At 44.6% G+C, this 25486-nt stretch overlaps 2 protein-coding genes and 1 long non-coding RNA gene across 6 annotated transcripts in view; 2 read left to right on the top strand and 1 right to left on the bottom strand.

Annotated features, from left to right (window-relative positions):
* The first annotated feature begins 510 nt into the window (after window positions 1-510).
* Window positions 511-4564, top strand: MLNR (motilin receptor). Its single transcript, XM_030310493.1, has 2 exons — window positions 511-1405; window positions 2152-4564. Exons 1-2 carry the CDS (start codon window positions 511-513, stop codon window positions 2538-2540), a joined length of 1284 nt encoding a protein of 427 aa, XP_030166353.1. The 3' UTR covers window positions 2541-4564.
* Window positions 4565-13893: 9329 nt separating this feature from the next.
* On the bottom strand, window positions 13894-21898 carry LOC115510492. 3 transcript variants are annotated; one of them, XR_003967738.1, is made up of 4 exons: window positions 21685-21898; window positions 19356-19541; window positions 17085-17242; window positions 13894-14473 (listed from the first exon to the last, which is right to left on the bottom strand). It is a non-coding gene; the product is annotated as an uncharacterized LOC115510492 (long non-coding RNA). The 3 variants fall into 3 exon arrangements; XR_003967741.1 differs by having other exon boundaries at window positions 13895-14473; window positions 19356-19469; window positions 21685-21895; XR_003967739.1 differs by lacking the exon at window positions 19356-19541 and having other exon boundaries at window positions 13897-14473; window positions 21685-21889.
* Window positions 21899-21963: 65 nt separating this feature from the next.
* CDADC1 (cytidine and dCMP deaminase domain containing 1) overlaps window positions 21964-25486 on the top strand; it is a 49558-nt gene continuing 46035 nt past the window's right edge. For both annotated transcript variants that reach the window (XR_003967734.1, XM_030310349.1), the window contains exons 1-2: window positions 21964-22147; window positions 22926-23026. Coding sequence is in view for 1 of the 2 variants with exons in the window: in XM_030310349.1 (XP_030166209.1) it covers window positions 22066-22147; window positions 22926-23026 (183 nt within the window). In the remaining variant the exon portion in view is untranslated. The remainder of the gene's footprint in view (window positions 22148-22925; window positions 23027-25486) is intronic.

Here is a 25486-nt window from a genome sequence, read left to right as displayed (position 1 = left end):
GCAGCCTTTCCTAACCGCCTGAACACAGCCACCAGCCGAGGGCCCTAAGAAGGTCCCCCTCTGTACTCGAGTGACCAAAGCGCCCGCGTTCCGCTGGGGTCAGTAACCCACCTCACCGGGGTTCCGCAACCGCTTCCCCGGATGGGACAGGACTCGTGCGCCGTGGCCGCCTCCCGTGTTCCAGTCGGTGGGGAGGGAAGCTCCCTGGCACGGGTCGGGCAGAGAGGGCGCGGGCGGGGGGCGGGAGTGGGGCGGGCGGTCGCCGGGGGCGGAGACTGCGCGCCGCCCGCTAGGGAGGGCCTCAAAGCGGACCCTGCAAAGTCGCGGCCCCGCGCGCGAGGCCGCAGAGCTCGGGCAGCGCGGGCAGGGGCGGGTGAGCCGCTGCGTGCGGGCTGCCCGAGTAAGCGCCTCGCTAGCGGGGCCCTGCGGCGAGCCCCCAGGGCAGCCGGAGGTGCGGCGGCGCAGAAGGGCGCCGAGCGCGTCCGTGCGCCCTGCCGGCGCGGCGCGTCCATGGGCAGCCCCTGGAACAGCAGCGCCGGCGCGGACGGCGCGGACGGCGCGCTGCTGCCGTGCGACGAGCGCCTCTGCTCGCGCTTCCCCCTGGAGGCGCTGGTGCCTGTGACCGCCGTGTGCCTGGGCCTGTTCGCCGTCGGGGTGAGCGGCAACGTGGTGACGGTGCTGCTGATCGGGCGCTACCGGGACATGCGGACCACCACCAACCTGTACCTGGGCAGCATGGCCGTATCCGACCTGCTCATCCTGCTCGGGCTCCCCTTCGACCTGTACCGCCTCTGGCGCTCGCGGCCCTGGGTGTTCGGGCAGCTGCTCTGCCGCCTCTCGCTCTACCTGGGCGAGGGCTGCACCTACGCCACGCTGCTGCACATGACGGCGCTCAGCGTCGAGCGCTACCTCGCCATCTGCCGCCCGCTCCGTGCCCGCGTCCTCGTCACCCGGCGCCGCGTCCGCGCCCTCATCGCCGCGCTCTGGGCGGTGGCGCTGCTCTCCGCCGGGCCCTTCTTCTTCCTGGTGGGCGTCGAGCAGGACCCCGGCCTCGACGCGGTCCCGGACCTAAACGGCAGCGCCCCGCTCACGCCCTCGCCCCGCACCTCGCCGCCACCGTCGCACCCCGGGTCCTCGCGAGCGCCACCGCTGTCCCCCCCGTCGGGGCTCGAGGCCGCGGCGGCCGCGGCTCTGTTCAGCCGCGAGTGCCGGCCCAGCCCGGCTCAGCTAGGCGCGCTTCGCGTCATGCTTTGGGTCACCACCGCCTACTTCTTCCTGCCCTTTCTGTGCCTCAGCGTCCTCTACGGGCTCATCGGCCGGGAGCTGTGGAGGAGCCGGGGGCCGCTACGAGGCCCGGCCGCTTCCGGGCGCGAGAAGGGCCACCGGCAGACGGTCCGCGTCCTGCGTAAGTGGCGCCACGTCTGTTCCAAACACACCAACCCACGGTCCGGGCTGCGTCCCCTTCCCCTGGTCTCCCAGCTCCTCTTGTAGTTACAATTCCTTGTGTCATTCCCGTCTCCAGAGAAAACCGTCTCCAGTTCTCCAAGAGCTCTGGGTAACCCCGGGATGCCCCCGAGGGTGGGATGCCTGGGTCAGCTAAGCCGAAATGATTTTCCAAAGCCGCTGGATCAGTGAGCTGCGCTGACCAGGATGGGTAAACCAACTGCCGGCCTCTGTTAGATGCCGCAGATGTGAATTATTCACAGTACCCTTGAGAAGACGAGGCAGATCACATTAAGCTAATTTTTTTTTTTTTTTTAGCTTAACGTTCAGTTATCCTGAAGGCTAAAGTGAACCATACCCATATCAAAAAACCAAAGATTGTGCAGACCTGTTGCAGAATTCTTTCCAAAGGAGTACAGAGAACATGACTCTGAAGTAGGTTTGTGGACGGAAGCCTGCCAGAACAGCTTGTTAGTAGAAATTTCTCCTTCTGGTTTATGTCCAGCCTTGATAACACATATATGCAGTTTTAAAGCAAATATCGATGCTGTCTGCAGCCTGGTAGTTTTTCCGGGGTAGGGATTCGGCTAGGTACCAGTTGTATCTAATTTGTTTTGCTGTTACTTATTACTTGAGATGGCATCTTGGGGACCCTCGTTTGTTTTCGGATGCTTTAGCTAATTCCGGTGCCCGTGTCTTGTTTTGCAGTGGTGGTGGTTCTGGCATTTATAGTGTGCTGGTTGCCTTTCCACGTTGGCAGGATCATTTACATAAATACGGAAGATTCCCGGATGATGAACTTCTCTCAGTACTTTAACATTGTTGCTTTGCAACTTTTCTATCTGAGTGCATCCATCAACCCGATCCTCTACAACCTCATTTCAAAGAAGTACAGAGCAGCGGCCTGGAAACTGCTGCTGGCTACACAGTCCAGACAGAGAAGTTTCTGCCGAAGCAGGGACACCGAGGGGGACATGGGAGGAGACGCTGCTGGCTACACAGAGACCAGCGCCAATGTACAGACGTCGTCAACCAGTACCGCCAAGCAAGTCGCCTTGTCCCACAATGCTGAGACTTCAGGGAAGACAGGTCTGTAGGGAAATCAGGACTGAAGGGGACGGCGGGTGGGGGGCGGTACTGATGCCCTCAGGAAGAGTTGGGAAGAGTGGTCAACATTCTGCAAATTGGTCACCATGTCAACATCATGTCAACAACACGTCAGCATGATGTTCGTTTTTAAAACCAAGGTATGCAATTGAACCGCCTTCCATTTTCCCCCCTCAAGGATGTTCATTTCAGACTCACGAAATCCCACATCACAAAATGTGCTCTGGGAGGTTTTCTAATTCTTCATTCTCCTAGACTTTGGAAATAGGATTGCTCATTTTCTGGGTAATAAGAGAGATGCTGCCATGAAAATTGTCACCTCTGAGATCAGGGGTGTATTTTGTTTTTATGTTTTGGATATACACGTAATGGTGCCTATACAAGGAACCCAGGATAATAAGAGTTTTTATTCAAGAAATTACTTAATGTCTATATAAGGTAGCAAAATTGTTTAGAAGTAAGTGAAAGGAATTCTGGGTAAAAGCCAATGTGCAGCCGCCTCACTCCTGGCTCAGAACAAATCATAGAGTTTAGGAACAACACTGTCTTTCAGAACTGCTGTTCATATGCACTGTGTTGCAACCCACTTGTCCCCAACACTGCCCATGGGGCTTGCCGGGCGCCATTGCCATGAGGTAACAAACCTGGGCACGGAAGCCTGAGAGCAGGGAGCTACAGCAGGACTTGGCTTCTTGAAAGAGTGACTACTAATGACATTTATGAAGATCTGATTTGCCTCAGCTTGGTGGGATAAGAGTTGTCATCATTCCTGTTTTACTGGTGATGGAACTGAATCTTACATTTCCCAGACAGGAACTGGTGGGTCTGAGTCCGAACTCCAATCTTTAAGATTCTTACCCACTCCCACCCTGAGAAACTGCTCTTAGTGAAAAAACACAAGGGTCCACGGATGCCGTCAAGGGTGAAGGAAAATGTCTTGGGCATTCTGACCAACAGCTCTGTAACTGTTTTGTGTTTTAGTTTAAAACACAGAACTGTCTTCAGAGGGCTGCGGTTGCCGCCTCACCCAGCTCCAGGGGGCCTCGTTCACACCACAGTCTATATGAATGGCGCCCCCTGGAGGTGGGCAGGGTGCAGAGTGCTGAGTTGTAAACTACAAACGGTAAAGGGGAAAACCAGAGAGACTCTGCTCAACGTGCTGACAAAGTTCTGTCACGTTTCCATGTAATTAACTAAACACAGGGGTGCCTTCAAGTCCCCATAAAGGATGCTAACACCCTGGCCCTGCCCTCAACTGGTATGGCAGAGAAGTGTCTCTTCTACACTGTTTCTCTGAGCTAGCGGCAGAAGCACATAGTGGCCACTGGGGGCAGCAGGCCCTAAACTGTATTCTGCAGTTTTTGGCGATTATTTGCAAAAAGGACCCTGTGGTCAAATATGGTGGGAAAGCACCACATAGCTGCCCCCTCCTTGAGAGTCACCACAGCACATATCACACCAGAAGCCCCAGATTGTTGTTTCACCCAGCATTTCCTGGACTTACCACAGAGCCAACTCCCCATCCCCCCTCCTCAGGAACTCTTATGAAATCTGGTGGCCTGAGCCACACTGTTGAGACAGCAGGGCTCTCACAGTGGAGGTGCCAGCCTTATGCCACTGCCTCTGCTTGGGAGCACTAAGTAGGGACGTGCCGGAGCTCCTGCCACACAGTCTTTCCACGCATGTGAGTGTCTCTTTGGGGCAGTCAGACCAGGCCTCTTCCCTATGGAAGATCATGGTTAAGAACCTTACTGATATTTTAAGTGTAAAATGTTACAGATACGGAAGCAAAGGCCTCTCCTTTGAGCTTTTTTGGTCAGATTAGAGAGATGAGGGATTTACATCACACTTTCCTGTGACCCAAGTGTGTTCCCAGGCATGGCAGCGAGGAGGATCCCCCTTCTTTTGTCGCGTGGACCCTGGGATGGAATGTCTGAGGCCCATCTCTCCTGCAGACCACTGTTTGCTTGTTTTTGAAATGCTGGTCTCACCCATCACTAGACTGTGAAATCACTGGACTGTGTCACTTTCTTTTCTTTTCTTTTTTTTTCCTTTTTTTTTTTTTTTTTTTTTTTTTTTGGAAGTAGTGGGGCAAGAAGAGAATAGAGGAATCAGGCCATCACTTGTAGTAAGGGTAATTATCATCTTGTGAAACTTGTTTCAATCATATAGTGGCTGGTGTCATTCCTGGTTCAGAAAATAAAATGTGTTTTTACTGTGGGTTGTGGTAAAAAAATATGAAAAGTTGTTCTAAGATCTAAAATTGTTCTCTATCCCAGCAAAGAGTGTCCTTGTGTATTGACAATTGACTGTAACAAGAGAGGGAGTCCTAGAAAGACCCAGGGTGGCTGGGTCAGGGATCATTGCAGAGTGTGGTTTTCACTCCTGGACCCTCCCTTGAGGCTCTTCCCCAGGGCCACTCCCGGCACCCTACACGTGCTGGTGTCCCTGCCAGTTTCTCTCGAACCCTCTCTGCTGTCTGCAAGCCACAGTGCTTTTGTTAGGTGAGGCATCAGCCTTGGGGAAGGGTTTGTGTTTCATTCATTCATTCAGGAAATATTTACTAAGATGCTAAGTGTATATGACAGCCTGGATTTAGCATATGACAGAACACACTAGAAAGAGAAATCCATGTAATGATGGCGTCCAAATCAATCACCCTTTTAATGGCATTTTTTGTTTGAAATGTGTACATGTGTCATCAAGACTAACCCAGGTTTAGCTCACAGGGTAACAAAATCCCTTACATCAGATGGGGCTGCAGAGTATCACATTAGTGTTACCCACAGAGACATTCCTCCCTTTTTTAAAAAATTCTTTAAAGTGTATTCATTTATTTTGAGAGAGAGAGAGAGAATCCCAAGCAGGCTCCATACTGTTGGCCCAGAGCCTGATGCAGGGCCTGAACCCACAAACCGTGAACCACCCAGGTGCCCCATTCCTTCCTTTTCTGTATGAGACATTTCCACTTCTGAAGAAATGTTCAAAGAAGCTATTGCACAGCACCTCCTGGGAACCTAGAGTCCCTTGTACAAGTCTTCAAGGGGACATGGGAGCAGCATGTTAGATGTTTGAACACGGTCCCTCCTGACAGTTTGTACACGTATAATAGTAACATTTGCCAGTATGCGGAAGCTTTTCGGATACAAGTGTGGATGGTTGTGCAGGTCAAGTATTATAAGTGGAGCTTTAAAAAGACTTTTCTTAGGGGCACTTGAGTGGCTTAGTCAGTTAGGCATCCATCTCTTGATTTCAGCCCAGGTCATGATCCTAGGGTCATGGGATCAAGCCCCACATGAGGGTCCTGACAGCGTGGAGCCTGTTTGGGGTTCTCTGTCTCCCTCTCTCTCTCTCTGCCCCTCCCCTGTGCATGCTGTCTCTCTTTAAATAAATAAATAAAGACTTTCCTTAAACATAGACTTGAGGCGATTTTTCATTGTGAGCCAACCTTCTAAAGATTCTGAACTCTTAAATATTACATACATGGGGATGAGCTCTGAGCAGCCTCCAAAAATCCCCGTCTTCTCCTGGGAGCACAGGAGCATTTGTCATTAAGCAAGCATGTACTCCACAGGCATACTTTGTGGCCTGGTGCTCAGCACGTCCCTTGCTCTGTGTAAACTATAAGGAAGTGACAGAGGCAGACACTACTTGTTGCCTCCTCAGGAAAACAACCCATACTTTTTACAGAATAATGGACATGGGGTACTGGGTGGCTCAGTCGGTTAAGTATCCGACTTCGGCTTAGGTTGTGATCTCATGGCTCATGAGTTCAAGCCCCACATCAGGCTCTGTGCTGACAGTGCAGAGCCTGCTTGAGGTCCTCTATACCCCTCTCTCTCTCTCTGCCGCTCCTCGGGCTCGCTCCCTCTCTCTCTTAAAAATAAATAAGCATTACAAAAAAAAGAAGAAGAAGAATGGATGCCTGTGCAACTAAGGGCTAAAAAGTGGCAGTCAGACCAGGAGAGCTGAGTGTACACAGGCAATTTTGCAATGCTTGGTGACTGTCTTTCCTGGCACTTAGCATGTTACCTTGCCGGTGACTGGTTCCCAGAGTTTGTAACACCGGTTCCCTAAGGACAAACCATGTTTTATTCCCCTCGGCATCTCTTGGAGGTGGACAACGTGTGTTGAACTCAACTTGGGGGAGGCAAGGGAGGAGTCAGAGAACCTCACCCCAGTGGAGGGGCAAAGACGCAGGTTGGGTGGATAGATGACTGGGACATCTGATCTGAGCTACCACACAACACAGAAGACACAAAACAGCAGCGGAAGGGCACAAGTGAGGAGCAGAGCTGAAGGGAGTCAAGGAAGGGCCCCTGAGGAAGACGAGGGGGTGAGGTAAGGGCACTGACGTACCCAGGAGGTGGAGCCTGCCAAACCGACTGGCGGAGCTGAGCCTGGGAGCCCGGTTGGGGCCAGTTATTTACTGTAACCCAGGCAAAGCGCACTTGTGGGGTAAGTGTGACACCGGAGCAGTAACATTACCGGGTTCAGCACTTCCTTTGGCCAAAGGCCCCAGCAATGTTGTGGCTGCAGAGCAGCTGGCATCCCCTTCCCCATTCCTAATCACCAGGGCCAAGCCTTCCTGCCTTGTCTTCCTGCATCTGTACCAGCTACACCCTGGGGGGGCCAAGCAGCCCTCAGCAGAAAAGGCCACAGTTTGATATCTCCTTCCCTCTCATCTTTGTAGTGAGTGTGCTAGTCTCGAAAATGTCTCAGATAATTTCTACTACTTGTGATGATATGGGGATTTTAAAAAACTGTGTTGTTTTATTTTTTTTTAACCTTTATTTATTTGAGACAGAGCATGAACGGGGGAGGGTCAGAGAGGGAGACACAGAATCCGAAACAGGCTCTAGGCTCTGAGCTGTTGGCACAGAGCCCGACACAGAGCCCGACACAGAGCCCGACGTGGGGCTCAAACTCACAGACCGTGAGATCATGACCTGAGCTGAAGTTGGACACCCAATCGACTGAGCCATCCAGGCGCCCCTTAAAAAGCTTTTTTTTTAAGTGAATACATACGTGCAGTTTTCAAAGTTATGATGTCTTAATTTTATCGTAATGGTTATGCTTGTTCCTAACTGTAATGTAAATAGAACAAAACCTGATCTTTGTTTCTGTCTTACCTGAATGATAATTCATTACTTTGTCCTTAGAGCAAATATCAGCTCCCTTCCCTCTGGCTTTTTATTCCCTGTGCAAATTCTCTATGAGAGTGGTTCTCAAACTTCAGCCTGCATCAGAATCACCAGAGGGGGGTCTTCAAGCACAGGTGGCTGGGCTCCACCCCCAGAGTTTCTGATTCAGTGGGTCTGGGGTGGGGGCCTGAGAATTTGCATTTCTCTCAAGTTCCCAGGTGATACTGATTCTGGTGGTCTGGGGACCACCCTCTGAGAACCTCTGCTGTGGATTTTGCTGCAGAAGATGTGATCCACAGACCGGTGGTATTAGCATCACTTGAGATCTTGCTAAAATACAGATTTTCAGGCCCTACTCCAAACCTGCTAAATCAGAATCTGCAGTTTAACAAGATCCACAGGTGATTCCAACGCACTTTAAAATTTGAGGAGCGTTAATCCAGAGACAAGAAAGTGGCACCAAGCTCTCTGGGGGTTGGACCCAGATGTAGCTCTTAAAGCTCTCCAGGTGATTCTAATGATTCCAACGTGCCGACAAGGCTGTGCACTTTCAGTAAGATCTCCCTTACAGCAATCTCTTCCGCTCTGGCCTACCCCACTCCCCTTGCCTGCCCTTTGCCTCCCTTTCCCTATATTTACCCCTGGATAAAAGAAGAGACACAAAGATAGTAAATAAAGATACAAAAGGTGGGTTTGGGAGATGGATTCATATGAAAGTCATTTATGTTATGGCCAAAACTCATGGCAGTGGTCCAGTCGTGATTCCCTGGTTCCTCAGCCCTTCAGTCCCCTGAACCTCTCTGTGTGGGTGTGGCCCAGCCACCCCATGCTGAGATCCTTCTACTTGCAGGCCACGATGGGCCTCAGACTCTCCACAACTGCTCATTTCAGTAACCGGATCATCTACCGTGTCTTCAGCTCTTCAAAGCATGTTCTGATTTTCTTTTACTTCAATACCTTGTCTTCTTGCTCAGTTCCTCCAGGACGGGCCTGCTCAGCTCTTCATGGCCCTCTTGGGTTCTTGGGTTCTATCCCTAAGTGCTTGACCTCATGTCACTGTGGCTCTGTGGGGAGCCCTGGAGCTGTGTACCCGCTGCCCCAGACAGCTTGCTGCTAGTTACTGAGACAGCCAGAATTGCCTTTGGGGAGGATGGGCTGGTCTCCATGTCTCAGTGAAGAGGTGCCTTCTGAGCCTTGACTCTGCTAAGCAGCAACAGCAGCTTCCTCGACCCTCAAAAGTCACCCAGGTCTATTATCTTTCAGTACTACCATGACTGAGTCTTAACAGTCAGAGGCTGATTGGGTATGATAGCAGATGAGTCATAAATCCAATATTTTAAGCCTACTTAACTAGGAGAATGTTGGTGCTATTTGAAAGAAATGAGTTGTAGAGGTGATTCAGCGGGGGCGACAATGAATTCCATTTTGATTACTCTGTTTCCAATGAAGCCATCCCTCTGTTGTGTTTTCCACAACCTCCTGGTAATAGATCCCCATAGTCAAACAACTTTAAGATATGCTGAAACACCACATAAACCCCATTTGACCATACAACTTATTTTTTTTTCTTCTCTTTCATTTATTAACATTCCACAGAACACTACAATTTGAAATGCTAGGTGGAAGTTTAGGTGTGGAATCGAGGCTAATAGTAAAGATTTGGGAGTCCAGAGGCTACAAGTGATCACTTATATCAGTGGTTCTCAAAACTTAGCTTGCATCAGAAACAACTGGAGGCACCTGACTGGCTCAGTCAGTTGAGCGTTCAACTTCAGCTCAGGTCATGATTTTGTGTTCATGGGTTCGAGCCCTGCATTGGGCTCTGTGCTGATAGCTCAGAACCTGAAGCCTGCTTTGGATTCTGTGTCTCCCTCTCTCTCTGCCCCTCCCCTGCCCGCGCTCTGTCTCTGTCTCTCAAAAAATAAAATAAAAAGTTAAAAAATTAAAAAAACAAACAAACAACTGAAAGCCTTCTTAAAATACAGATGGCTGGGCCCCACCCCAGACCTGATTCTGTAGATATGGGTTGGAGGCTGAGAATATGCATTTCCGTCCAGTTTCCAGGTGCCAGTGCTGTCCCTAGTCTGGCATCACACTCTGAGATCCACTGATCTAAGTGATAGGAATCAAAGACCTCACCAAAGAGAAAGCTTATAGAGATAAAAGGAGAGGCCTACGGATACATGCTTGTGATCCCAACGCAGACTACAAGAGTCACTGAACCAGGCAGAAGGAGCAGAACAAGGGAAAGCAACAAATGTGATACAACCCAAAAGAAGAGAGTTTCAAGGAGGCTCAGAGGCCAGAGGGTCACACACCACAGATGACAGAGAAGGAAGTAGGGTTGTTAGATTTGATGCAGGACTCCCGCTTCAATTTGCATTTTGGATGAACAATGATTTTTTTTTTTTGGTATAAGTTTAATAAGTATGATATACTTACACTAAAAATATCATTCGTTATCTGAAATTCAAATTTAACTGGACACTGTATTTTTATTTGTTAAATCTGGTAACCCTAGAATAAGGGCAATGGAAAGGCCACAGTCATGGCAAAAGGAAGGAACCTGGAAAGTCTTTCAACAGAATGTCGGGGCAAGAGCCAGAAAATGGTAAGTTATAGAGGAAACGGTTGCTGAACAATACACACAGGGTGCCCACAAGCCAGCCTGTTTTGCCGCAGTGGGAGAGCATGTACCAGCTATTTGCTGAGTATTTGCAACCCACACTGATGGTTTTTTAAAACCACAAAACTGAGGAAATAAGCATATGATTCAGAACCTCCTGGAACATGGTAATAAAAATGTGTTGAACTGAAGAAGTTTAATGTATATATAACCTGTTCCTGGGTGTATGTACAGACACAGACAATTTTGTAAGGCTTTATTTATTTTCCCTTTCTGCAAAAGGGATTGAATGAAGTAAAACAGTCAAGTGACCAATGAATTCACAATAAGGGAGATTCTCATTCTGAAGAAATGTAACTTTGTGTGATAACTGAGACCATAGAGGATAATGAAGTAGTATTTAAATATATGTAAAGTGCCTAGCACATTGCCTGGGGCTTGACAACAGTTCCTTTGTGTGTCTGGAGGCTACTTTACATTTGGGGCGAGGACAGAGACTGATTTTATTTTATTTTATTTTTTTATATATGAAATTTATTGACAAATTGGTTTCCATACAACACCCAGTGCTCATCCCAAAAGGTGCCCTCCTCGATACCCATCACCCACCCTCTCCTCCCTCCCACCCCCCATCAACCCTCAGTTTGTTCTCAGTTTTCAACAGTCTCTTATGCTTTGGCTCTCTCCCACTCTAACCTCTTTTTTTTTTTTTTTCCTTCCCCTCCCCCATGGGTTCCTGTTAAGTTAGAGACTGGTTTCTTAAAAACTTGGTGCATTGCAGTATTATAATAGAATGTTTAATTATATAATTATTACAGTGTATATATAATATATAATAATAGAATGTAGTGTGCTTCGTTTGCACACTGTCAGGCATGTGGTAATCTTTAGTCAGCGTGAACTAGCCTTATTGTCCTCAGTTCATATCCTACTACCTTTCGCTTGTTAGAATCAGTCTTTCCCTCTGTCCAAAAGGTGTGGTGTCCTCCATACACACAAGGTGAGGCCTGATTATGGAGTAGTGATGTGGTCAGGTACGCGTTGTGTCCAGTGAGTTGGTAAAATTAAAGTCTTGTGCACCAGGCTTTTAGAGAATATTCCCAGGGTACCAACACATTCCACTCTTCTTGGAAAGTCAGGGCTTACTGTGGGGCGTCTGTTGCATTGAGAACAGCTGGGGAAGACTGTTCTTTTTTCGAAGGGTCACTGCAACTGCTTTTAGGATTTGACAATATAGTGTCTGCCTTTTTTCAGAGAAGTGAAGAAAGTTACAATAACAGAAGGAAATGGGCCTTCCTCAATAGGTGGGCAGATATGATGCTTTTGAAATTTAAATGGAGCTCTTGCAAGCCTTTGTTTTATATATAGACGGTATAAAGAATGGCACATGCTAGATGGAATAGTTTGATGGCAGGTCAAGCATCTGTAGTATATTAACAGATTCCTATTTCATTGGTTTCATTTGTCATTCTTAAAAATGTCCTATCTTAACAAGAGCCCTTGAGGGAAAAAATCCAGCAACAAATGCCTGGCATCTTCACGGCAGCCAGCAGCTTGACTACAGTGTCACATTCACAAATGAAGTGATGGAAAATAGTGAATTTTATTATGATTTTTGACTTGAGGAAGCCACAAATTTGGCCACTAAACATGAAATTCAAGTGAAACTTTCTGGAAAGTTCTGCAGGACTTGCCAACTTAATGTAGAATTTCCTAACCTTTGAGGTTATTCTAAACACTCAGTGTTCTCATGGAAGAAGAGATTATCCGGTAACTCAAGATAGACTCCCAGGTCAGCATCTCAAAGCCCTTACCTGAAGACGTGGGATCTTCACCTCAACGTGTCAGAGAAGCACCAGGCCAACATGTAGAGGGTGACTTACTCTCTGCGGACCTTCACCGTCAGAGGCTCAAGTGCAGAGAGAAAGATAAAGAGCTTCTGTCTACAATTTAGGATGCTCTATATCTGCCTGATATTTATGTATTTTTCCTAATGTTTGTGTTCGCTTAAAGTCCTATGGAGTCTTCCCAGGATGAAGACGGAGGAGAATGGATGTAAGCATCACAAAACATACCCCAAACACGGAATGAACAGAGGTCAAATCTTTCAGGTTTGGGAATTATAACTCAGTGCAAAACATGACCTGGATTTCATGATAGACATATATATATAAATGTGTCAGAGCTTCCTAAAGCTAATTTGGAAAGCACTGAAAATATCTCAGAGAATGCTTTAGGATGCCCCTTATCAGTTATTAGCAGGTAAAGCTGTAAGATGCATCCAGGCCACTTAATCATTGAAGGGAAATTTGCCTACAGGCCTCCCACTCACCTGCTAGTCACTGACCACTCATCTCTTAAATGGCCATGGTCTGAACTTATGCAGGCTCTGTGTTCTCCAAGAAGATAGTATTAAAAATGCAGAGTTTCATTTGTATGTGATTCCTGTGGGAGGCACTCCTGTGGGAGGGGTTGAAGCCATTTGGGACAGTGATCTAATGACCAGCATTTGAGTTATCAGTTCTTGGAAGAAAAAGATGTTGAGGACACAGAGGATAAAGGAGGAGGAAAATAATTTATGAAATGCAACAAAGCGTCTGACTTAAGTACAGTGTGTTTCGAGTGTATTGTTAAAAATCTGTAATGGCGGTTAATAGAAAGTGAGAAACCGAGCACTCACCTACAGAGGATTTCTGTGTAGATTTAGTGTTTATCGAGGGGATGTAAATAAATAAGTTACTTTTACCATTAAATAGAAGAATGAGCCAGGGCGCCTGGGTGGCTGAGTCAGTTAAGCATCTGACTCTTGATTTCATCTCAGGTCATATCTCACGATTGTGGAATCAAGTCCTGTGTTGGGCTCCGTGCTGACAGTGCAGAGCCTGCTTGAGATTGTCTCTGTCCCTCTTGTGCTGCCCCTCTCCTGCTCTCTCTCTAAATAAATTAAAAAAACAAACAAAAAAAAGGGAAAAAGGGAAGAATGGGCCGTTGTTGCCCCACACTTGCTGCTGCTGCTGCTTGCATCCTCTTGTGCCCGTGGCCTAACCGGGCCATCAGCTTTTTAGCAGATGTACGGTAAGCACTATTTGCACAGAAGACAGGACCCGAGTCTACAGACACTAATAATTGATTTGTCTGGTTTTCCCTATTTTCTTTTTCTTTTTTCATGACTATATCTATTGCCTCATGTTGATTTATATACATAACCGGGAAAACTGGTCTTACTGCAAAAATAAGTTTTGTGGTTTATCTAGGAATAATACAGAAAATATTGCTTTTTTGTGAGGAAAATAAAGTTTTCAGCTTATTTCAACCTAATAAAGTAAGTATTTTGTGGGGCGCCTGGTTGGCTCAGTCAGTTAAGCATCCAACTTCGGCTCAGGTCATTATCTCGCGGTTGGTGAGTTCGAGCCCACATCGGGCTCTGTGCTGACAGCTCGGAGCCTGGAGCCTACTTCAGATTCTGTGTCTCCCCCTCCCATGCTCATGCTCTGTCTCTCTCTGTCTCTCAATAATAAATAAATGTTAACAATTTTTAATAAAATAAGTTTGAAAAACAAAACAAAAAAGAAACACTGCAGAGTAACTGTCTAGATAATTTAGATCCCTTTAGGTGAGGCATGTGTGATATGTGAACTAAGAACATACAACCTTTGTCATATAAGTGATGATGTAAATATGAGTGTATTACATTTAAGTTGCTATAAAGGATATCATATGTATTTTTCTGAGTATGCAAATATCAGCTTCATTTCCTCTTCCTTCTCAAGGCACATGAAACTAAGGAATCCTCAAATTTGAACATCCTCTTTATTTAAATAAATTTGTATTCCAAAAAGAACATAAGGTAATTTACAAAAATGCCAAAAATAAGATAAAAATTAAGTTAATGGGGAAAGTAGGAAGTAAGTACAAATGAGTGTAGATAAAATAAGATTATACCAGAGAGAGCGAGGACACGAAACTCATTCCCGGTGTCTGATTGGGGAGGTTACATGACTTAGTGCAGACAGGAGAATTTACCCTGTGGGTACTCCAAGGTAACATCCTATAAGCTAGAAAACTGTGTCTTCAACGATAATCTTTACAGCAAACAGTACTGAACTTCACAGGGCTTTTTCTTCTACTGCCAATGAGAAAAATTACTGCACACCTGGAAAATGATAAAATGAGGATTACTTGTCAAGTTTTTTTTTTTTTTTTTTAATTTGTAACATACTAGATAGAAGCAGTGGCAATTTATAGCCCTGCAGGTGAGAGGTTACCTTGAAGAACCTGATAAAGGATTAGGATTTTCTAGCCCAGTGGAAAAGGTGTTATGATTCAGCTGAATAAAGTTAACCGGGAATATTGTATTGAGGAGGTTCAGAATAAGCCACCCCAAAATATGCTACTTTGGCATGTGAATTATTTTGAGCTGAAGATAATCAAAGCCTGGTAGTCTCAGGAAAAGCTTTTTATCTCCTTCTTAACTGCCTAAAAAATATTAGAAAGGGTGCCCATACCAGGAAGAGAGCCATTATCAGAGAAAGCTTTTTCATCTGAGAGACTTATCTGTGTGGCAGGAAAAACATTTGCTTACCAAACATTTAATTTACTCTTCTCATCTTCCTGAGAATTGTCTTCCTCCTCTTTGAAGCCCCAAACCTCTATCCTTTTCCTTAGCTCAGAACAGTATGTAAATCTCAACTGCCTGGCCAGCTTTGAGCCTCATATCTTTGAGGGGCTCCCTTACATATGTAATTGAAATTTTTTGTTTTATCTTGTTAATCTGTCTTTATTATGGAGATGGGAGAGTTCTCAGCCAAGAATCTAGAAGCGTAGAGTAAAATTGTTTTCCTCCCCTATAGTATCAGCTGTTTTACTTAGAGTCCTTTCCTCTCCAAGTATTTAAAGCTCCAATGCTCAAATGCATGCTGAACTAGGTCTCATTGATATCACTGGACATTCTCTGTTATAAGCCAGATGAAGGAAGTGTTCATTGAATTGTATTAGAAAACATCTACACGCTCATTCATTTACATATTGCTTATGGCTACTTTCATGATATATGAGAGACTGAATGGTCCCTAAAGCCTAAAATATTTGCTCTCTGGGCCTTTACAGAAAGCATGCCAACCCCTGAACTAAATAAAACATTGATACCTATTCCTTAACTAGTATGAACATTTTGCTTAATTTTTAACATCAGCTAATGTTGATAGATGATGGGATACCAAACACATCATCTTAGTACTTGGTAGAAGCAATTCTATAGAGCGCCAAAATACTACTGCTAAATACCAGAGACTCAGTCTTTAGTGGCTGGCCCCTGGAATCAGGGTTTTAACATAGTCTCCAAGTGACTTTTACCCATGTGCAAGTTTAAGACCTGCTGGAGCCCTCTGGTCCTGTCCAGTGGTTCTGTCCAGCTTCTGGCTCCATAGATCTAAACTGGGGCCCAAGACTGCATTTCTAACAAGCTCCTGAGTGATACTGATGTTGGTGCTCCAGGGGCCTTAGTTTCCTCATCTGTAAAATGGAGATGATAAACATCTATATCATAGAATTATATTAAACAAAGTAATGTACACTTGTATCTTGCTCCCACATCTTTCAAGCCATAGTGTTTGGGCAAGTTACTCAATGTCTTCGTTCCTCTAAGTAGGGGTAATAATAATGATACCCACTTCACAAGTTTGTTGGAAGGTGTAAATAATATGTGCAAAGTAGCTAGAACAGAACACAGTAAATACTCAGTAAGATACTCTTCTGTTATCATTATTTGTTACATAAGGTGTCTGATGCATAGTAGATATTCCATCAACTCCCTCTCTATTCCCTCCCTTTATGTCCCTCTAGTCTCTTCTGTTGATTTCTAACATGTCTAATTACAGGACTTCTTCAAGGATGCTGATTTAGAAATACTCAAACCAGGGGCACCTGGGTGGTTCAGTCGGTTGAGCATCTGACTTCCGCTCAGGTCATGAACTCACAGTTCTCTGTCTCTCAAAAATGGAAGGAAGGAAGGAAGGAAGGAAGGAAGGAAGGAAGGAAGGAAGGAAGGAGGGAGGGAGGGAGGGAGGGAGGGAGGGAAGGAAGGAAGGAAGGAAGGAAGGAAGGAAGGAAGGAAGGAAGGAAGAAGGAAGGTCCAAACCATTCCAGAGGGTGCCACACAAATGAGGACCCAAAAGTTGCTGAGATATGGACTGTGATGCCCAGGCACCTGTTGGATGGCCTTCTGGCAGAGTGCCTCAGGACAGACAATACGGGAAGTGGGCTTGCTGATCCTTTCCATCTCATGGGAGCACAGACATTCCCAAGGTTCCTGGACATTCTTACTTTGTAGCACATTAATCTATGTGGCACTACGTTTACTTTTCTGAGGACACCGTTTGGGACAATGTATGGTAAGCCTGAGAGGTCATTTCTCTTTGGCAGCACTGCCCTCCATAACAAAGCGAATGTTCTGTGAAAGGCATCTGGATTTTGTTTCAGGCTTCTCTTTGCTTTCTTGGGGTTTAAGTGCTGCCAGGAACTGCCTTCTGAGAATTGTTTAGGAAACCTTAATTTCTGGACGCAGGGTGGTGTTTATGGTTACATCCTTGCTTAAAATGACCAAATTAGGGCCAATACTGTCCACAAGGGTGCACTGGCCACCAGCAGTCCCTATCAGTCTTGTGGCCACCTCATCTCCAGGCTTGCAGAAGACAGAGTCACTGGTCATGATGTGCCTTCCGTGTAAGAGAGCAAGACTGAGTGGGAGGTACACTTTCTCTACTAACCAGGTATGTGGTCTCTGCCACACACCAGCATAGGAACAAGTCCAGTATCGATGCCACGTCTTTATGATGGGCTCCATGCCACCTCTGCTTGTTTCATTGTGAGAAGTTTCTGTTCAAATAAACACACTGCTGGGACTAGTATTCCCAACCAATAGGACCTAGAATAAAAGGAGAAGTTTCAGGTTTTCTATAGAGAATAAACAAATGGAAGACAAAGAAGGGAAGGACAATAATTAATGATATTGAGCACCTATGCTTTGCCAGGCACTGTGCTATTTGGGACCATTTAGACTTCAAGAAAATTTGTGATAAACCTATTAACACTGTACATCCCTCCCTCCCTTCATGTCTTCTTTCTTCCCTCTCTGAATAATTCACTCAAAACTATTTTATAGCCTCCCATTACCTCCCCTCCCCTCTCCTCCCTTCCCTTAGAGGCCAAAGGGGCTGTGACAGCAGCAGCAGCAGCAGCAGCAGCAGCAGCAGCAGCATGGGTGGGGAAGCCAAGGAAGCAACCAATGTGCTAAGGAAATTAGATTACAGGAATTGGGGTGGGGGAGAAGGAAAGCGAAAGAGAAGAAACTATATTGAGGATAATGGGAATGAGGTTTCTTGCTATTCAAGAAGAGATTTACAAATACGGCAAAGGGAGAGGCTAGAAATAACCCTGATGTGCTAGACCAGAATTGAAGGGGTCAATGCTTTTTTAAAACACTTACTTATTTTTGAGAGACAGAATGTTAGTGGGCAGAGAGAGAGGGAGACCCAGAATCCAAAGCAGGCTCCAGGCTCTGTCAGCACAGAGCCCCATGTGGGGCTTGACCCAAACCCACAAACCACGGGATCAGGACCTGAGCCATCCAGGCGCCCCTCATTGTGAACTCTTAAAGAGACAGATAGCTGCTGAAAGAGACACATGAGTATATGTATATATGTATATAGATACTAATATATTTTCTAGGTCTATCTTCTCAGAGGGTCTAGTAGTAATAACATAGTAGTAGCAATGAGCACACTTACTGCCTAGATCTTAGTTTTTAAACACTAAAAGGAACCAGGGCTCCTTGGGGAAATGGTTGACTCTAAGTCTGGTGCGGAGAATGTAGAAGATGAGTCTGGAGCATCTTGTTGTACTAGAATGTAAAGAAGTGCTCAATGATCGATGAGGGTGTATCAAAAGGATAAAAGACACAACTTGAGGATTTCATCAAATATGGGACAATTTGAGCACTAAAATAAATAGCAGATTACAGCCCATTGAACAAAATGGGAATTGTAAGCCCATATAGATATGAATGAATGAATGAATGAATGAGGAAGAGGGAAAAGCTCTTCCTTATTTTAGAATGACAACTACTATATGTAGGAAGAATTATGGAAATAAGAAATCACAATTGGACAGCCATTAAAATGGTAGTTAACTGGGGCACCTGGGTAGCTCAGTCAGTTAAGCATCTGACTTGGGCTCAGGGCATGATCTCACAGTCTGTGAGTTCGAGCCCCGCATTGAGCTCTGTGCTGACAGCTCAGAGCCTGGAGCCTGCTTCAGATTCTGTGTCTCCCTCTCTCTGACCCTCCCCCGTTCGCTCTCTGTCTTTCTGTCTCAAAAATAAATAAACATTTAAAAAAATTTTTTCAAATGGTGATTAATTCATGTGGGATTCACCAATAAATGCTAAAGTTGGTATGTAGAGGTTTGATTGGTATAGGATGTTAGCATAGTTTGGGGAATTTCTCTTTACAAAATACTGATCAATTACAGAAGGCAAAATGACTTTAGTAGTGACTGAGGAAATGTCCCAGGTTGAAGGAAAATAATGAAGGGCAAAACTCAGTGAATCTGAATGGGATGCTGTACCAGAATAGAAATGACACGTTGAAACACTTTTCAAATTTTGAATAGGGTCTGTGGATTGCACAGTAGTGTTCGATCAGTGCTGATTTCCTGTTTTGGACTGCTGAATTAGCATGTGTTAGAGTGTCCTTGTTTTGTAGAAATGCATACTGAAGTTTTCAAGAGGGGATTGGGCAAGGCGTCTGTGACCTACTCTCAAGTGATTCAGAAAAAGAATGGGGTGGGGGAGGTGTGCAAATGTAACAGAATAACAAAAAAATGGTACAAATGTGATAAAAGGTTGAAAACTGCAGATTCTGGGAAAGGGGGATATGGGAGTTCTTTTTACTGACAAGACATGAAGTGACAGGCAAAGGATCTATGATTAGTAAGTTTAATTCACTAATATTGCATTACTGTCAGGGTATTTGCTGTACCTGCCTTTTCAGCATGTCCCTGAAACAGGATTACACATCCCATCTCACTGGAGTCTGGCTTGACGTGAGACTTGCTCTAAGAGTCATCATGTGGTTCTGCCATCTCTTTTCCTTCTGCCAGGAAAAAAGAATATCCAAAGGCTGCTCCTTGAGCCTAGATCCCAGAGCCAATCCACAGGAGCAGAGCTGCAGCATATGTGAGCCAGAAAGAAACCTTTGTTGTGGCAAGCCACTGAGATTTGGTGGTTATTTGTTACCCACAGCTAACTTAGTCTCGGCTAACTCATAAATTAGCTAGTAAATAACTTGGGTGGTTAGAGTGTGAATATAGTTTATCTGTCTGACATCAAAGTCCATGCTCTTTCCACTTGATATAAAGAATTCTTTATTGATTTTAAAACCATTTTATTGATTAAGCTGGGTTTTGTTGTGCTCACCTGAACTGAGCTTGTCCCATTTCTTAGCACTGAGGTAGCATTTGTCTTGTACTCCTTTTTAGTCCTTATTCTCCTTTGCAGCAAAACCATTATATCCAGTAATATTGTAGATAAGATAGCCCCCAAAAATTTGTGACAAAGTACTAAAAAATGCTAAATAAAATATGGCTGAACTAGCAAGAAAGTAAAGGAAATAATCAGAGTATTTACTCAGAGTATTACTCTGAAATACTATGAGACTAAAAATGGAATGAAAACAGAAATCCAAAGAGAAGGACATGAGCAACAAAGCTAATGGTTGTTCAAAGGGTAGATTTGACTTCTGGAGATTAAGGATTATATATATATATATATATATATATGTATATATATATATAATGTATATATACACTATATATTTAATGTATATTAAATATATTAAAATGTTAAATATATTATAAATATATTTAATTAAGATATTTAATAAATATATTTAATATATAATCACATATATATACATATATATGATACAGATGCTATATCTTTTTATTTTGAAAGAGTTTAAAACTCAAACAAGTTGCAGAAATAATAGTTCCTATGTGCCTTTCTCTAAGCTTCTGCAATGATAATATATTATCATAGCACATTGGGAAAACCAGGGAACTGACATTGGTACAATACTATTAATTCAGGTATATACCCTACTTGGATTTCACTAGTTTTTAACACGCTATTTTCGGTGCCAGTCAGTGCCCAACCTTGTGTTACCTCTTAGTGGTACCCTTCTCCCAACCATAACACTTGGCAATCACTGATCTGTTCTCCATCACCACACTTTGAGAATGGTACATAAATATAATCATACAGTACATAACACTTTAAGACTGTTTTTTTTTTTTCTTTTCACTCAACACAATGTCCTGGAGATCCATTCAAGTTGATGCATGTATCCTTCCTTTTTATTGAGTAGTATTCCACGGCAAGGATGTTCTCTAGTTTGTTGTCTATTCATTCACTGAAGGTTGTTTGGCTTTTTTCCAGTTTTTGACTATTACAAATAAAGCTTTCTATGGAACACTCATATACAGAGTTTTGTGTGAACCTAAGTTTTCATTTTTCTAGCATAAATACCCAGGAGTATGATTGCTGGGTGACAGGACAAGCATATATTTATAAGAAACTGTCAAACTGTTCCAAAGTGTCTGTGCCATTTTATATTCCTCCCAACAATGTATGAGATAGCCAGCTGTCTGCATCCTTGTCAATATTTGGTTTGTCAGCACTTTTTATTTTAGCCATTCTAAATAAATAAATTGTGGTATATAGCTACAATGAAATACTATACAGTAGTGAAAATTAAGGAACCATAGCCATACCCATCATCACTGAAGATTCCCTTCAGTCCTTCACAAGATAGTGTATTTTAATAATGTTCAGCTTTTGCTTTCAAAAAGCAGTTTTTATGTCTTGCTATTTGTCAGTATTTCAAGTTATGATAACATAAGGGGTTGGTTATGGAAACTGGGCTCTGAGTCACTGGGGAGGAAGGGTGGAGCTTCAATTTGACTCCAGCCTGGGACACTTATGAAGTAATCAAATAAAATGCATTGGTCACAAGTCTACAATATCAGGTACTTCTCATATTTCCCAAGAGTACTCCCCCTCCCTCCCCCACACACCTTTTTCATAATCACAGTTGCACCCCTTGAGATTTATGTTTGATGAAAATCAGAACGTCCCTATGGCTGTCCCTGGCACTGAGTTCCTAAGGACTGTCCAATCACTGATGGTAGCAACCACCTGGGCCGCCCAGCTCCGCGCCCCCGAACCCCCCAACACCTCCTCCCTTCTCTAAGATCTCGACGGTGACCGATGGGGCAGCTTTCCATTTCAATTCCCCTTCACTCTCTCACCAAAACTCTCAAGTCTGCGCAGGCTTCATCACTCTATTAGAGTGTGTACATCCTGGGACTTCCAGGCCAAAACATCCTCAGTTGGCCTTCAGCAAAACCAGCGAAGACAGCTAAATTCGGGCCTTAACTGATTTATCGCGCAGCGCTTCTTAACTAACCGGCAGCCCCTAGAGGGGCAGCCTCTCGTCACCGCGTCCACGCCTCGCTAACGCAACAGACAAGGCGCCCGGAAGTGGCGGCCAAGTTCTTACGTCAGCTGGCTGCGCCGAGTTGGCGGTTACCGTACAGTTGCTGGGAGGAGGCTAGAGGTGGAGCCGCTGGGGCCAAGATCATGCCGGACAGCGAGAGGTATTCTGGGCAGCAGAGGCCGCTAGGCTTGGGATGAAAGAAGCAGGGCAGATGCAAAATCTGGAGAGCGCGGGGGCCGGGCGGTCAGTCAGCACCCAGACTGGCAGCATGACTGGTGAGTGTCCCGGACCCTGCTGCTGCCACCCCAGCCTTCGCTCTGCCCTGAGCCTCTGCCTCCGACTAACTCCGCTTTCCCTGCCTGCCCCTCTTCGCCTGAGCTTCTGCCCCGGGACGTCTCATTCCCGCCCTAGGCGCTTTCTTGCCTCTGTCACAGGGGAACCAACCCCTGGCCCGGCAGCACCCGCTTTTGAAGTCGCGCTCACAGCCCACCCCTCCCCACCCCCCCACCCCCGGCCCCTTTTCCTTCTCCTTTTCCTTCTCCTTTTCCTCTTCCTCTTCCTCTTCCTCTCAGGACCTAGAGCTGGGATCTCGAGTATTGAGCTTGAAAATTCCGTGCTTTTGACTTGATTTCCAAATGAACCACACGTGACGCTTTCCTGTATTTCAGTGCCTTGCCAGCAAAGGTCACCTCAACTGCCCTTTTTGCAACACCTCAATTTAAAGAAAAGCTTGCTCCACGTTGACATCAGATGCAGGGACTTCTCATAACTTCCTTTGGATTGTTCCCATAGTTACTTGTATCAATTGTGCCATTTTTACCCTTGACATGTGAGGGCCGGAGAAAGGGCCCAAGTTTGAAAAGTGCCAGAGGAGGTCGCTGAAAGTGAGGTTGTAGCCAGTCTCCTTGCCCTTGATTGTCTTGTCCGCGTATCCTTTTTTTCTGCCTCCTACTAATGCAGCTGAGTTAAGGCATTAGCACCCAAACGGCCTTGAGTATTAGTTCCTATTTTCATCATTAGTAAAATTTTAAAGTGTCTGCCTCTCTTTTGTAGGTCAAATACCAAGGCTTTCTAAAGTCAACCTTTTCACTCTGCTCAGTCTCTGGATGGAGCTCTTCCCAACAGTAAATACAGCCCAAAGACAAAAATCTCAGGTATATTTTGTTTCCATAGTTTTTCTCACTTAGAAAAGCAGTGGTCTAAGATTTGATTGTTTCAGTTTCTGTCACACTTAAAAACAAACTCAAAAACCTTAAAATTTGCAAAGTACTTTTGTGGTTTAGTGTGGTATTTGTAACTCATGGCTGTAATAGCTCATCTTTCTAATCTAAAAATAGAATTGTTAACCATCTCAGACTATGCCATGTTTATCAGATATTAATGGTATTTATATGTTGGTTTGGACAATTAGATTACATAATTTATCATTCAGTTGTATACAGTTGATGTTTCATGTGAGTAGTTTTCCTCCTCTCCCACCAAACTAAATTACTTGAAGGTTGAAATCATGTCTTATTTTACCTTATTTTTCCATGTCTTATTTATACCCCTTTAGCATCTACTTTTGTAATAGGTGATCTGTGAGTGCTAATTGATTTCTTGTTCCTAAATAAGTCTCTTTTTTGGATCTCAAAGAGGTGATCAAAACAGATTAGGAATGTATAAAAAGATAGTCCTAGAAGCCAGTGGATTTGAAGCACATACATTCTACAGCTTTACTTTCTCCAGCCCTTGGGCAGCAAGGTGCTACTGTCTCATCATTTTCCTCTGTGCTTTGAGTGGCATGATGGTAGGTTCTCAATGTTTTAGGGGACCAAGGCCATATATGGAGTGTAGTATTAGGTTACTTAAGCATTTAAGACATTGTTTGAAAAAGAGGAAAGGGGGAAAATTACCCCATGGCTTCTTACCATTCTGACAACATCGCTTTTAATATTTTGGTACTTTCCTTCCATCTTTTTTTAAGCACAGGATTTGTGCTTTTCTTCTCTTGCAAAATTGTACTTGTATTCTGCGTCTGTTTATGGAAGTTTCCAACTTGTCAGTAATTGTGCTGAAAGGTTGTTTCACATATTCCACAAAATGATTTTTTATAAATCCTTAAATTCCCACAGTACTCTTACAAGGTCATTCATAACCGTCTCTTTTTCGTTTTCTTTTTGATGTCTTCATTATGGTGGATATGGCTATGTGCTTGCCACTGGAGATACAAAAAGAAAAGATTTGGTTCTTATTTTCTAACGGAGACTAAAATTAAGCATTTAAACAATTAAGATGCAATTGGATGGCAGAGTCAAGTACCAAGTATAAGCAGAGATGCTACCACGACTGAAGACTGCAGGCCAGGTGCTACATGGGGAAGTGAGGGAAAGATGCACTGGGAAGGCTGCATTTGCACTGAGACATGAAGAATGAGTAGGTATTTGCCAAGCCAAGGGACTCCATATGGAAACATCTGGAGGAGTAAGAGAATTTGTGGTCCTCACGGAGGAGGGTGAAGTTAGGTGGAGGGAAGAGACTAAAGATGAACTTGGAAATGTATACAGGAATCAGCTAATAAAAAATATTGTATGCCTTCCAAGGGAGTTTAGATTTTATAAGTAGGGACCACATTGAAGAATTTTAACAGGGAATTAAGGAATTAACTTATTGACAATTAGAACTTTATCTTTTTAAAGCACTTACAGGTTCACAGCAAAGTTTCCGGGAAAGTATACAAATTTCCTGTGTACTCCCTGTCCCCCTACCCCACGTGATATCCACCATTAACCACATCCTCTTCAGAGTGGTTCATTTGCTACAATTGATGAACCTACTACATTGACACACCCTGATCACCCAAAGTCTACATTTTACTTTATAGTTCAGTCTTGGTGGTGTATCTTCTGTGGGTTTGGACAAATGTTTAATGCATGTAACCATCATTATGGTATCATACAGAATATTTTCATTTCCCTAAAAATTCTCTGTGCTTCACCTATTTATCTTTCCTCCACCCCCAACCCTGGCAAACCACTGATTTTTTTTTTTTAAGTGTCTCCATAATTTTGCTTTTCCCAGAACATCATATAGTTGGAATCATATATTAGTATGTAGCCTTTTTGGATTGATTTCTTTCACTCAGCAATATGCATTTAAGGTTCCCACATGTCCTTTTCATGGTTTGATCACTGCCTTCTTTTTAGCGCTGAGTAAGATCCATTGTCTGGATGTACACACTTTATTTATCCATTTACCTGCTGAAGGAGATCTTGGTTGCTTCCAAGTTATTGCAATTATGAATGAAGCTGCTATAAATATCTGTATGCAAATTTTTGTGTGGACATAAGTTTTCACTTCCTTTGGGTAAATACCAAGGAGCATGATTGCTGGATTGTATGATAAAGAGTGTATTTAGTTTTGTCAGAAACTACCAAACTGTCTTCCAAAGTAGCTGTACCATTTTGCATTCTCACCAGCAATGAATGAGGGTTCCTGTTGCTTCACATCCTCTCCAGTATTTGGTGTTGTCTGTGTTCTGGATTTGGGGCATTCCAAGAAGCAGGTAGTGGTATCTTGTTTTAATTTGCATTTCTCTCATGACATGTGATGTGGAGCATTTTTTCATATGCTTA

This window comes from Lynx canadensis, chromosome A1, assembly GCF_007474595.2.
Source record: "Lynx canadensis isolate LIC74 chromosome A1, mLynCan4.pri.v2, whole genome shotgun sequence".
NCBI classification, from domain to species: Eukaryota; Metazoa; Chordata; class Mammalia; order Carnivora; family Felidae; genus Lynx; species Lynx canadensis.
Note: the sequence above shows the minus strand (reverse complement) of the source record. Positions and strands in the feature narration are given on the sequence as shown.

Coding starts and splice junctions, on each gene's coding strand:
- MLNR (XM_030310493.1), top strand. CDS start 511: ATGGGCAGCCCCTGGAACAGCAGCGCCGGCGCGGACGGCGCGGACGGC. Junction 1,406..2,151: donor GCAGACGGTCCGCGTCCTGC/GTAAGTGGCGCC, acceptor CTTGTTTTGCAG/TGGTGGTGGTTCTGGCATTT.